Source organism: Dermatophagoides farinae, unplaced genomic scaffold (genome assembly GCF_024713945.1).
Source record: "Dermatophagoides farinae isolate YC_2012a unplaced genomic scaffold, ASM2471394v1 contig8, whole genome shotgun sequence".
NCBI classification, from domain to species: domain Eukaryota; kingdom Metazoa; phylum Arthropoda; class Arachnida; order Sarcoptiformes; family Pyroglyphidae; genus Dermatophagoides; species Dermatophagoides farinae.
The window spans coordinates 18,607-33,471 of record NW_027461523.1 but is presented as its reverse complement, the minus strand read 5'-3'; the positions used below and the strand labels follow the sequence as shown (position 1 = coordinate 33,471).

General features: G+C 34.6%; 1 protein-coding gene across 1 annotated transcript; it reads right to left on the bottom strand.

Annotated features, from left to right (window-relative positions):
* Positions 1–629: 629 nt before the first annotated feature.
* LOC142598125 (iron-sulfur cluster carrier protein-like) lies at positions 630–5,294 on the bottom strand. Its single transcript, XM_075735083.1, has 2 exons — positions 4,735–5,294; positions 630–684 (listed from the first exon to the last, which is right to left on the bottom strand). Exons 1-2 carry the CDS (start codon positions 5,292–5,294, stop codon positions 630–632), a joined length of 615 nt encoding a protein of 204 aa, XP_075591198.1.
* Positions 5,295–14,865: the final 9,571 nt, after the last annotated feature.

Below are 14,865 nucleotides of genomic sequence, written 5' to 3'. Positions count from 1 at the left end.
CAGCACATCGTTACTTTTGACTATTGCTCTGACATCTCAGCCGCACTTTCGCATGTCGTATACCACTATATTATTTTGTATTATCACATCGATAAAGAATCATTTGACAAATACGCACCAAAACGCGTTTATAATGAACTCTGTAACTTAGACAAAAAAAATAAATCTTCTGAATCATTTCTCCGCAAGCTCATTTCTCTGGAACAATTTCTCCATACTGTTTCGTCAGATCTTAAGAATCAAACTATTAAACCGATAAAGTTGACTGCTATGTTTAATTTTTCCAATCTAAAGCGGGAACGAACTTCTGAGTCCGATTCACAACTCGATGATCAAGTCCTGACTAATAGTCGCATCAAGTCACCTGAAAACCCTAATCCACAACTACAAAACAACCCTTTTTTTGCACTTTTCAGCGATGAAGAGTAGTGTTATGCCGACGCTTTATAATATTTGACCCTTAGATTACTTATATGTAACTTCTAATAGTTTTTAGTCCAGCATTTTTTGTTTTTATTTTTTGCTAAATACAGTAGTCTTAATAATTATAATTAATAAATCACAGATTTGTGAGCATGTTATTACAGGGTTCTTAAGAGATTTAAATCGTCTATGTACCTCCCAGCTGCTTATTCTTCGATAGCCTTATTGTTTAACAAAATTAACAATTTGCCTTGTCCTAATCTAAATTTAGTATGTAATAAAAGTTTAAAATTGCATAATTAGATTTTCAATAATTACGATAGTATAAATTATGTACAAATGGGTAATGCAAAATCTGACATGAAAATTTTTTATATCGCTGGAGCCAACACGCTAGATTTGCTGTCGACAGAAGTCTTAACAAAGTTTGTCGAACTTTATTGTACGTTACCAAAAAAAAATGAATTTTCAAACTACCAACTGTTCGTTGTGCCAGTTCTGAATATTCAGGGACGAAGGACGGTTGAAGAAAATGGTATTTACTGTCCTTATACTGCGGCTAAATATGATGATATTCATTTAAACTGGTTTGAAGGTCCTTACGCTACGGTATACCCTATTTCTAAACAAGTGATTGATCTAAAAAAATTTATCAAAAAAATTAACCCTAGTTTGATACTCAACGTGGTATCCGACCATGACGAAGTCATTATTTCGTCAACACGGAAAAAAACAAACTTGTTTGTTTCCGATTTGTTACAATTCAAAAAACATGTAAACCACAACTCGGCAAAATTCCTTGCTAGTAGTACAAAACTAAAAATCAAAGAAGCGCAATATCAGATTGGCAAAATTCCTCTTAAACTCGTGCCGCTTTATTCAATCGACGGCATGATAAGTTCAGAAAACGTTTTTGTCATCGAAGTTGGAATATACAAACACAGGCACGTCGTACCTCTGGAGCACGACTTGATTTTCAACAAATCTGAAACGAGCGCCGAACTGCATTGTTTGCAAAAAAAACATCCAATTTCGATTTCAAATGTAGAAAAAATAAAAAATGCAGCTTCCGAATACATGTTGTTTATTACCAAAGAATTGTTAGGAGCCTATGAATTGCTAAACTGAAATATAAAAAAACAACGTCCAAAACAAATCGTTCGAGATACTATAACGTTTAGACATGACTAATATTATATGTACATTTACGAGTTAAAACAATTTCATAAAAACGCTGTAACACAAATAGATTTGCATGTAATATAAGAGAGTTGTAAAAATAAAACATGTTCGACATACCAATAGCTGATACGCATATAACTTACAGAAATCTGCGCTTTGCAGATTTAAAAAGCACTATCAAAGATGTTAATACTCCGAATTTCTCGGAAGGGTTTGAAATATCAGCTTCAACCCAGAACATAGTGACATCAACACGAAAAAAAGGAATCGTAGAAATTTACCCTTTGAGTGATCCTTATGCCACATACAGTAAAAAACCCGTTAGCTTCTGTTTACACGGAGACGGGATATCTGATGTCCGGCATTCGTATTTCCACGACGACATTTTCGCGTCGTCTTCTAACACGGGTGAGTTAATGGTCACTAAAGTGATACAAACAGGTGATAACATAGAAAACGTTATAATTGCGTTCGAAGACGTATCCAATAATTCAAAAGCTATTTCAAATATCGCTTGGAACCCTACTGTCGACAATTTACTATTGTCAAATAGTAAAGATGCAATGCTTCGATTGTGGGATTTAGACAATGGAGTAAACTGCTTGTCTTACGATGTGACAAAATCCTTGTATTATGCTGACTGGAGTTTCGACGGAAAACTTATATATGGTATGAACAGCTCGCAAGAGGCAGCTATTTACGATATCCGCAACAAAGCTTGCGTTGTCAAGACTGATTCTATATACTCGACAAATCGCTTTTGCCGCGCTCAAGCTGTCGCTAGTCACAACCGGATTGACATGTCCGCTCTAATGACGTTTGGCCCTTGCGAAAAAGGTCAAAGAACCGTTTATTTCTATGATATTCGTGACCTGAAAACACCTTTATACACATCTAAGATAAAAGGGAACAGTACCGTAATGATGACAAACTATGATCTACACTCACAAATTTTGTCCGTGATTAACAGAGGAGACCAAAGATGCTATATGTATCAAACAAAAGACCAGACGTGCTGCAAACTACAAGATGCTGTTTTCGACAGAGAAGTTTCTTCGTTTGCTTTTCTTCCGTCAAGAGGTTTAGATGTTAGTAAAAATGAAATTCTTCGCTGTTATAGATTGACGAGTGAAACGCGATCAATCAACGTATCTAGCTTCACGATTGGTAGAGTAGATCTAAATAACAAAGTTAGCTCTAAGTACTACTCAGTTTTTCCTAGCTACCAGGATCCTGCCAGCGTTGACTACTGGCTGCATGGAGGAAACAAACTGCCGGCATTCAAATCATTTTTGACTGATGCTGTTAGTCAGTGCACGTTGTCTCCTAGCAAAGAGACAAAAGGCTTGAAATGGACCGGCGACACGCATAGGCAAATAAAACAAACTAAAGCTCGATCATCCTTTGATAGCCAACAAAGTCAAAATATAAAAACAGTATATAATGATGAAATTTCTCAAGATATTTATTTTGTGACTGGACCAGTTGACGTTGCGACTAAAAATGAAGTTGAGGTTGATCAACAGTCCGAGACTAGCATATCCACTGATACTGCAACTGACAAATTTGCTTCTATACCAGATAGCACGCTCGAAAGCGTCCCTTCTGAACCTAAATCAAAAACAATCAACGAAACTAAATTGTGTGCTAGTAAAATAAAACCCATCGAAACCAAAGCTGTAGTTCAATGCAATGACGCCACGACTGATGAGAGCGAAATCGAAAAAGAGCGTTACGTCGAAAAAATCGAAATAACTGAAATAAAACAAGGCTTAATAGCTCCTGCTACGCTCGCTACTAGCGAAAAACCTCAAATTTTAACCGATGAATTAGAATCAACTAATACTAAAAAAACCACAAGAGGTTGGCTACGTTCATGCTTTTGTTTTTTTAAGTGAAAATCGGAAAATGATCAGAACAATATTATGTCTTCTTAATCTAGTAATAATATTTTAACATAAATAAATCCATCTTTAATAAATTTTAATTAGAGCGCCTAAACTGCTTGGTTTATTAATCAGTTATAAAATAGTTGATGTGCGTTTGGAATAAAAATGAGTTCAGCATTTAGCCTTAAAGCGTTTTTGGTTTTAACACAAGCGGGACAGCGGTTGGCGTGTAAATATACGCAAACTGCATTAACTTCTAGTAAATTCAGCACGCCAGAAAATCAAACTGCCTTTGAACATAGTTTAGTGGGAAAGCTAGCTTCCCGTGCTGTTGAAAAAAAGACCGAGCAAATCATTGAAATCGACGAAAGAATAATATACTACTTTGAAAACAACATTTATATAATGTTCGTTTGCACAGAAGAGTCCAATGAGATATTAATAAGCGAACAAATATCTTTTATCGTTGCTATGCTCACTAAGCTGTGCAGTAACAAAATTTCGGTCAATGCCTGCACTCAGGTACTCGGTGCCATTCAAACTTTAGCTGACGAGTTGGTGAATTGTTCGTTTTACACTTACTTACGTCACAACGAGCTTGAAAAGCGTATTCTCAAACTTAATGCCTAAGATTTACAGTTACCAGTAGATTTGTTTATCAGAACAGCTACCTGCCTTGTTTTCGTTTTTGTGATAGTACGAAAGCAGCTGATTGAATGTAATTAAACTAACGTGAGCATCGGAAAACTCTAAAACCATTCCGAACTGCGAGTTATCTATTATATTTGTAATTGTCAGGTTCAACGCGAATTTACTGTTAAATGTGTTTTTATTATTTTTTTTACACTCGTCACATTCACACATTGATCTTAAAAGCTTGATTGGTATTGAGAAAACTTCATTTTCGTAGTCAGTGTTCTTGAGTACAATTCTCACATTGTAATCGTCTTGAATCTCGAAAGCCGCGACTTCTAGACATGGGTTGTTGATGACGCTCACTTGTCGAATAATGTTATCACAAATCAGTGACAACTTTTTTTTGACGAGATTATTTTTACCTTTGTAAGCAAGGCTAAATGGAAAAAGAACCCTGCCCGTTTCGGGGTTTAGAAACTTGAACGTTCTCAACTCTTGGCATAAAGGTAAAGTATTAAAATAGTAAGCGTATGGATAAACCGACTTTTCAATGATCGGTAATATGTCTTCATTAGCGTTGTGCTCGTAATCTGAAATCTCTAACGTCATATTTTCAATAATCGCAATTATATTTACATTATGCTTTTCAAAAAATTCAACGCCTCTTTTTACGTCCTCAAATGCCAAAAGTGACGGCGTAGATATAATTATAACTGCAGTAACTGGGAGATTTTCAATTACCGTGATATTTACATCGCCCGTTCCCGGAGGCAAATCAACGATTAAATAGTCTAATTCACCCCAATCTGTTCTTGTTATTAGTTCCATGGCCAATGCTTCAGCCATCGGGCCTCTATAACCGAGAAACTGATTGTCATTGAGAAGAAATGCGGTAGACATAATAGCAACGTTATTATAATAAACCGGCACGAGTTTGGTTGTTCCGTCGTTACCAACCTGTTTTGCTTTGATAAGACCTGGAATTTTCGATTTATTTAACGGCAGGAGCGTGCCAAAACTTGGCCCATAAATATCTAAATCCACAATACCAACTTTACAGTTTGACTCACTTATTTCGAATGCAAGATTGACTGCAAAGGTAGATTTTCCTACGCCGCCTTTGCATGAACTAACACAAATAATGTTCGAGATCAAATCAAACATTTCTTTTTTTTGCGTTTTCCTCTCATTGTATAGAATATTAATTGATACAGTGCCGACCCAAGAGAGTTTTTTTACAACCATTTGGCACGTGTTGATGAACCAGTCCTTTAATGGACAAGCTGGGGTTGTCAGTTTCAAGTCGAATGATACATCTCCATGTTCTATTTTCAAATTTTTCACAAACCCTAAACTAATAATATCCTTGTGCAAGTCAGGGTCAATTACCAGTTTAAGTTGGTTTAATAACTAACAAAGCATTTAAAATGATAAAACTTAACAAACACATACGTTATTGATTTTGCTATTGTATTCATCGCTACTGCTTGTCAATTCAGACATTCAAGTATAGCTTGCTATAAAAAAAAAAAAGAGAAATTTCAAATGCGATATAAATTTTAACAATTATTTTGTTATTCGTCCTCGTCAGATAAAATTTCAGAATCAGAACAAATTTCTTGATCATTAGGCGATTCTTCACTGTCTTTGTTAGAAATCTCTTCGATATAGTCGGACAAATAATTTTCTGGATTTTTAATCATCTTTCTAGCTTCCTTGATTTCTTTTTTGATAAGTTTTATCTGTTGTTTTCCACTATAGGCACTCTTATTAATTTTCGATTTTCTCGATCTCAATGTTTTTATTCGTCTTTTCAAGTCATTCATAAATTCTTTTTTTTTTTCTGATATATGATTAGCATGAGTAATAAACGGATCTTCGGTTTTCACGGACTTAGTTGAAACATTCAAGATACTTAAAAACAAGTTCAATTCATCTTGGCCAAAGCTGCTCTTATTTTTTTTGATAGCATTTTTTTTTTCTCTAAGAGCTTTCTAATAAAATTGTTGTTAGTCATTTTCGTACCTTTAAAAAAATATCATCTTGTTCAGAAGCTAATTTTGATAGTTTAATGATTGAGGATTTTTTTTCAGAAAGTGGTTTTCTCTTGACTCTTCGAACGCCCATATTTGAATAAAAAAAAAATATGCTATTAAAAACTGTCCTGCAATAAAACACGGACCAGGCCCAATTAATGATTGTTGTTATGTGTTGGATAAGATATGTTTGATATTCACGGACAAACACGTTTGTCAAAGTGTTTTTAATCTATGAAATATAAACAACTGTATATTTTTCTTTTCGCAGGAAACGTATTAGCGTCGACTTACTTGAGCACTATCACTCCTAACGTGTTGTGTCCGCTAGGGTATTCAGATAATGGAGTAGCTTGTGTTCACGTAGAATCCGTTAAGCCCATAGCTAAATGTATGCGAGACTCGACGCTGAAAAACAATCAATGTCTATCAATCACTAGGTCGAACTCCAAGTTAACTTGTCCTCTAAACTCACAAATGATTAAAAAATCATGTGAGACTGTCCAAATAATTGATGCTACAGCTGAATGCCCGTCAACTAATTTTGTTTTTGATAATTCAAAATGTGTTAAGCAGGAGTATACACCAATAACAAAATCATGTCCTAAAGGTTTCACTAGTACCCCATCTGGTTGTATCAAGAAAACCATTTGTAATGCGAAGGACGTGAATTGTCCAAACAATTCTATTCTCTCAGGTAAATTTTGCTTATTAGAAGAACATAGTGAACCAATTATTAATTGTCTTCCCGGATACACTTATACAAATGGGGAATGTGTTCGTCGGGAAAAAGTACCCCCTAAATTGTATTGTGGTAGAGATTACAAACTTCAAGGTAATGAATGCGTAACAAGCTCTAGAGTGAGTGGAGAACTATTCTGCGAGTCTGGAACCCTACAAAATAAGATGTGCAGCGTTGTTACCGAAGTAGACGCCATAATTAATTGTCCTAAAAATTCATTTTTAAATGGTACGGTTTGTACAACAATTCACAACGTTGATCCAGTCATTGAATGCCCACCAAACTTTACGTTGAAAAATGGAGAATGTGTGCAAAAACGCCAGGAACAGCCCAAATTGCAATGTTCCAATGGTATAATCACTCAAAACGGACAGTGCATATCTACTACTGAGATATTGCCAAACGTTAGCTGTGAAGAAGGGTATACTCTCAACGACAACGTTTGCATTAAACATATTGAAAGAGAAGTCCAAAGACATTGTCCTAAAAACCATCATTATGATAATGATAGCGATCTTTGTGTTTCTACTAGCAAAGTTGCCAAACAAGTTCCCAAATGTACTGATGAAATCGAAATGATAGACCCTGATTTCAAATGTCCAAAAGGTATTCTTACTATGGATAACAGATGCTTAATCGTAAATGTTGTAAAGCCAGTAGAAACGTGTCCTCTGAACTACAAGAAGAGTGCTAATAGTTGTGTCAAAACAACACTCATTCCTCCTCTTGTGAAGTGCCCTCCAGGATTTACCGACGTTGGAAATGCTATATGCGAAGAAGTTATTTATCTCATGCCTGAAATGACGTGTATGAAAGGGTTCACTATGTCTAATAACGGAAAGTGTATGAGAACAAGCATTGAACCTTACGTTTTACAATGTCCATCTGGTTTTAGATTAGAAAGAGGTGTATGCAAGCCACTACAAAAAGAAGTGATTTTCAGTGATCTTGTAGCTTTGCCAATAGGTCATTCAAAACACACTCACAGTTAAAAATAAATTTAAAAATTGTGTTCAACCAGCTGATCCATTTTTTAAATCAGCGTTTATTTTTATTAATTACTGCAACATAATATATTAAGTAAATTTTTTTTAAGTCGAGATTTTTCTATATCAATTGTGGGTTCATATATTATATGATTAGTGTTCTTTGAATTCACAATACGACTATCCCATAAATATGATCCTAATGGGAGTCGGAGGGTCGAAGAAGCAAGGCTCGGCTCTTGTATTAGATTCGAACATGATTCAGGATTTTCTTGACAAACGCTTTGCAGCGGCGCATTACGTGCTATATCCTGTGATATAAGGTTTGAAGCTTTTTGTGATTTTGATTGGACGTACTTTTCTTTTAATGACATATGTGCGTTTGGTGCAATACAAGGAGCAAGTGCGATGTAAAAGATTAAGAAAGTTTTTTAAGTAGTTTCATGTCTTGCGCAAGTAGATTTAAATAATTTATCTTGTACGAACACAAACTTTTAATAAAATAAACAAAACTTTTGCAATTAGTTGATTCAACTTCAGAGTAAAAAGGGGATCGAATCTTTCTCATGACATTTTTTTCGATTATCGCCAATTTTTCTTCGTCAAAATGATAGTCATCTTTGGACTCATCGATTTGCACAAATGATTTATATTCTCTTTTTTGTTTTTCATTGTACAAAAAGTTTACTTTAGGCGTGCTTCTCGCGATAACAAAGCAGTTCGGGTCAGTTGCGTCAGGTTTGTAAACCAAAGAAAAATACAGGTACCTGCCTATATTTAATTGCTCGTTGTACAGTATATTTTTGTAGATAAAACGTGCTTGGTTGCAACATAATGCTATCCCCCAGTGCAAGCAATAATACTGAAAAATGCAAATCAGAATCGAAACGAAAAAGTAGATTGAAAAATTTAAATTGAAGCTCGGCCTTCTAAATACCAACAAGCTGAATACTTTTAAATGAGTGAGTGTGGATAACAATATGTAAGTCGTGACACAGTAGATAGTGACAATAAAAAGAAAGTGGTTTCCCGATCCAATACATTTATTTAACCAAATGCAATGATGATCCATCATCTCCACACAGATGTTGCAAATTCTGCAATGCTTACATCGGTATTGCTTAAATCGCCAACATGACAAACAAAGTCTATCCAAATTGATGTCATATATAAGCTGCTTTAATTTATAATAAGAGTACAATGAAATATCAGAAATAGCCAAACCTGGCTTTGCATAGTTCGTGAGGTATAAACATTCTAAATTTCTTTTGTCCGTCAACTTTTCAGAAATAGCCTTGAATTCACTTTTCAGCTTTGACATGTTTGTCTTCAATGTTTTGCAATCATTTATCACTAACAAGACAAACAGTGTGAAGTTGATATATCTGAGATAGAGCAAAGAAGTTGTAAACGTAATATAATGTTTTAACAGTCTGACGAAATTATTGTTGTATTCAGATGGAAATTTGGACTCCATAAGTGAATCAAATGAACACGTGTATGATATTAGAAACAAAAATAAAGTTGCTAAAAACAGTAGAATTACATGATTTGTGTTGGGTAACTTCATCTTGAAATTCGTGTACGACGTTTTTAACGAATGATTTTTCGTAGGTAGTAATGACAACAGAATAGTTCGTGAATTCCCTAGCGACGACTTTGGTGAAGAAATGCAAATTTTTTTGAATTGACGGTAATTCGAGATTTCGTATTTACTAGCGAATTCATCTAACGACAAGCCGTCTTGAGTCATCACTGAGTTTAGTATTTCTTTTACTGTTACATGCGAATTAAGTGCCATGAATTGTAATAAAGCTTTTGCGCATCCAAAATGTTCTAAGACTAGCAATGTGTGGATTGGATACATTCCTTTGCTGTCGTATTTTCTCATGAACGTTTCGCCAAACGCAGCAAGAATGGCTATTATCATAAAAGAACCATTAAAGCTGGCGAGGTGCCCGTGAGATATGTTTAGATTATCATGTTCCAAAATGGAAGCGCCAAGGCCGAGTAAGAAAAGCAATAAGTAAGGGTTTTCATGTAAGATAGCACGAGTGACAACTGTATGATAAAGATCGTTATGGACCGAACTTAAACTTAAGTCTTTAGGAAACTTATTCTGAATAAAATCGCGTATGTCGAGTAAATTCTGTTGATCAACTAAGTTGAACAGTTCAGCTATCGATGATTTATGTTCTTCAAGTAGAAGTGATTCCTGACTATTTTTCTCGTTTTCAGGCTGAGAAGCTTTGGTTCTAATAGTCATTAGATCAGTAAAAACTCGGTTTCGACTCTACCTGACTAATTTTCATATTCGAATAGATAATTGTTCCGAGTATTATTTTTAGATTAAATAAATAATTTGAATTGATTTTCCAAAAATCATCATAATCTCTATTTGGATCTTGAATGATGGATTTCTATTAATTTTCTAGTGTGTGTCATTTAACATTTCTTTTTTTTTATATGGCAGATTTCCAGTATTTGTTAGATTTGCAAACTAAGTATGCTAATTTTTTAGCACATAGCTTTTTAGCCACATGTGTAAGAAAGAGCTATAAAAGCTCAAAACTCAACTCTCAAAATTTTAAGCGCAGTTCGTTTTTCCTGGAATGTGCTTTAAATGAGACAACTGACATAAAATTGATTACACCAATGGAACTCTCAAGAAGATTTGCCAGAGGAGAAATCATTTCGCAGCCCAAAATGCCGGGTGTTACCGATTGCGCCATAACCGATGTTGAATATGTCGAGCGGATGCAGTTTTTAGAGAAAGTCTATGAAGAAGGAAAAATTGCGTACTATGCGAACGATTATCAAAAAGCAATTACACTTTGGAGTCAAGGTATCGAAATTTTGAAAAACGTTTATTCGTTGATTGACGAGCAAAATGCCCGCATGTTTGAGCGTCGTTGTAGTCTTGTCAAAAACAAAAGTTTGGCTTGCATCAAAGCTGGACAGTATCAATCAGGAATTCAAAGTTGTGAGGAATATTTAAAAAAATACCCTGAAAATACAAAAATAAGATATTACCAGGCTTTATTATTAAATCATCTTGGAAAATATGAAGAAAGTCTCAACATAATTGACTTTATTTTAGAAAAAGAAAAGACTGATCAAATTACAATAAACGCTAGTAAATTATTGTATCAACAGATACTAAAAAACAAAGATAGCACTCTACTTTCGATTTCACGAGTGTTACAAAACGGCGATTTTTTAGAAATAAACGACTCCCATGAAATTAATAAGCCTATCAATCATAAAGAACAATATAATAAAAAAGTCTCAAAAGTCAACGAACCGCAAGAATACATGTCTCTAGAAAAATATGGATACGAAGTTGAAGAAGTTTTAAAGTTACTAAAGCTTTTGACATTACAAGCAATCAAAACAAAAAGAAACTTTGAATCTATACATTTACAGTCTGACTATAATTATGAATTAATATTAAAAAAAATTAGACCATATGTGTTAAAAAATTATGGAAGCTTAAAAGACTTATGCAATATTGAATTGCCACGTGATTTTACGGACGAACAACTAAAAAGTCATCTCGATAAAGTTTTCGTCTACTATTCGAAGGATTTCGCGAATGTCGAAAAGAAAGTCACGAACTGTGTCAAATATTTACGAGAAAATCTGCGAGATATATACGTAGGCATCGGTTCAGATTAATCATGGTTTAGACAATATATGTTTTTTTTAAGTAAAAGTCTATCAGCCTATTATTTAATTTGCACTGCGATTTGACATATGAACATCGGAAATTCTCTAGCAAATCATTTAACTTTCTTAGTTGTTCAGTTGTTTCTTCGCTGAAAGAATAATTGTCGTTCATGAATGCCACTCTGCAGTCTTCGTCTAGCGCTAAATAAGTTTGCATATCGAGCAGTTTGCTAATAATGTTACATAGGATCACATTAAAAAGGTACTGTTCGAGGCTATTTTGGGAATCTTTGTATTTCTCTACAACTTTGTTGAGTGTGTTTAAAATTACTTCACAAGAAAGGGTAGATTCAATTTTCTTTTTGTCGCTGAGTGAGGAAAAAAGATACCATAGCTCTATGATTAAATTTAATTCGTTATTCTCACAACTAGAATATATTCTGTCCAAAATCACATTTTTAACTAAACTAATAGAATCGTCTTTAAATATTGATATGAACAGTAATACTTGATCACTTAGCCCACTATGAGAATAGAGTTCCAGTTTTTCGATTTTTTTAATTATCAAGTCTGTAATTTTTTCAATCTGGGCAATGTCTGATGGATTTTTTTTCGACTTCGACAAGAGAAGATACAAATTAGCAACAACTAGCACAAGCACTAAATCGACTTCTGAAAAAACGAGATATTTATTAAGTACTTCGAATAGTTCGCTTGGATTTAAAAAGTCGGTGGCTTGTAGGTCTAGCGAGCATAAGTTGTTGGTTTTGAATAACGTGAGCACGTTTCGTCGATCTTCGCAATTTTCGCACCAACATCTTAAAAATTTGTCTATGTGGACATGATGGTTAAATGTAAAGTTGTAATATGTCATCGTATATGAAACTTCTTTTCCATACGGTATCAACGGAACAAATAACATTAACTCGCACAGCTCTTTATGTATGTGAAAGTGTTCAATATTATTTTCGGATAAAGCAAGAAGTTCCAAACAAGTATTTTTGAGGTTGTTAATGCAACTTCGCATGGAAATTCCTACAAATTGAGGTCTGAAATTAAAAAAAAATTCCCTGCAAATATTAATTACCGAAACAGCATCGCGTTCGAGCTGTTTTAAAATTGAAGTGTTGATAGTATTTGATTGATCTGCATTCTCTTTGCGTTGTTCTGCTAGAAATTGGTGTTCAGATTCGTTGCTTTTGATTTTAAGGGCTTGTATATACTTTTTTAAGACTGAAACAACATACTCGACAAACCTGGAAAACCTCTTAAGCTCTAGCTTAGCAAACCGAACTTCGTGCGAATGCAGGTCTCTTTCAAACAAAAGGTAATTTAAAATAGTTGTGTTGCCAATATGGTTATCAAATGTCGGAACAACTCGTTCAGCAAGCATTTCAAACACTTGCAAAGCGATTTGCGGGTTTTCATACAACTCTTCTATTCGACTCGACTGGAACAGCAAGATAGTTTGTTCCAGCAACATTAACGGGTGCTCTGACAATTCCTCGACGATTTGGGGAAGTTTAGAAATTGTCAACGTCTGTTCAAAAGAACTGAGTTTGTCTAAATTTTCCGGCGTCAGAGCTAAAGATGCATTATCAGTAGTCATAATTGGATCAACTCTATTTTTTATTTAATAATTTGGCACTACTGTGTGCATATATAATCTAAATGTTTTTTTTTTATACCACATTAATTATGCAGTTGTGTGTCGTATTATAAATTATGATAAACGAATAGACAAATATTCATTTTTCAAAAAAATACAGTGTTATTATACATAGAGTCTTGAAAAAGACTAGGTAAAAATATAAAACGTTACGTAAAACATAATCCAGTGCTTAAATATCATGTATAGATCAAATTACCAGCCTAATTTCGTTCCCCACGAATGCGTCTCGCAAGAGAAATATCTTTGGGCATGATAGTTACACGCTTCGCGTGGATTGCGCAAAGGTTGGTATCTTCAAACAAACCTACCAAGTACGATTCGGAAGCTTCTTGAAGAGCGAGAACAGCACTGGATTGGAATCTTAATTCGGTTTTGAAATCAGACGCAATTTCTTTTACGAGTCTTTGGAAAGGGAGTTTTCTGATAAGTAACTCAGTAGATTTTTGGTATTTTCTGATTTCTCTCAAAGCAACGACTCCTGGCTTGAATCTTCGTGGCTTTTTGGAAGCAATGACTGAATTCGAAAGAGATTTTCTAGCGGCCTTGCTGGTCAAAGATTTGGTAGCCCGAGCTGGTGCCTTACCACTTCCGGTAGTAGTTTTTCTCGAAATTCTTTGAGTCTTGGACATGATTAATAAGTTTGTAAATTAATAATTTTTATTACAAAAACAAAAAATTTATAAATGGCGCGTAAAAGCGTTAATTGTTTGAAATTAATTTCCAAAAAAAATAATGGCAAGATGACGCCTTCTTGTTAATATTTTTTTATTAAAAAAAAATACTTCTAGCTTTTGCCATTGCGTATAGATCTCTCCTGTATCTCTGGCTCTATCGAAAATTTATACTTGTTTTTATTAATTTTGTTTTATGTGAGACAGAAATAGATTTACTAAGTTGAACTAGTCAGTTTAATAGTCGTTTTTAGCGGAATTTTAATCAGGTCTTCAGCCTCCTCATTCTTTTTTTTGTTCTTGGGATCAACAATACCCAGCTTTGGAAAAACATGAGTGTCGAGAGCAGCGTATTTCGACGTTTGAGCACGGATAAGCAAAAATTTAAAGTTGCAGTTCAAACCGTTCTGGAGTAATGCCTCGACATACATCCGGATGATTGAAATTTGAACGTGGATCACGAAAATTTCAGACCACGCAACGTTAATTGTGTTCATCAATTTTGCTCGCAGTTCTTCGCTTGAGTTCAACAAATTGTGGAATTGCTGATTGAATTTGTTTACGTTGCTCGGGTTGTATTCGTATTTTTTTACCGTCACGTTTTGTTGTTTCATTTTATTGGAAAATTCCATAACAGACTGTTTGAATAGCGAGACGCTGTAAATGCTTAAGTCTTTTGAGGTATGCAACAACTCAGCTGAAGATGGGACTACATTGGCAACAGCCTTGCTGTACGAACTTTTAAAGTGGTTTTCGTCTCGTCGAGGGACGAAACAAAAAACAGTGGTCAAATGCTGAGAATACACCCAGTTTGTTGATGGTTCAATGTAGTTCTCGGCTATCAATTGGTCTACACTCATGTCTTGCAGTTTAGACAGTTGGTAATTTTTAAGTTCCTTGCTAACCTCGACCAATTTGTTGTGTTGAGCCGTCACCTGTGTTTCGTAGCGAGACATTAA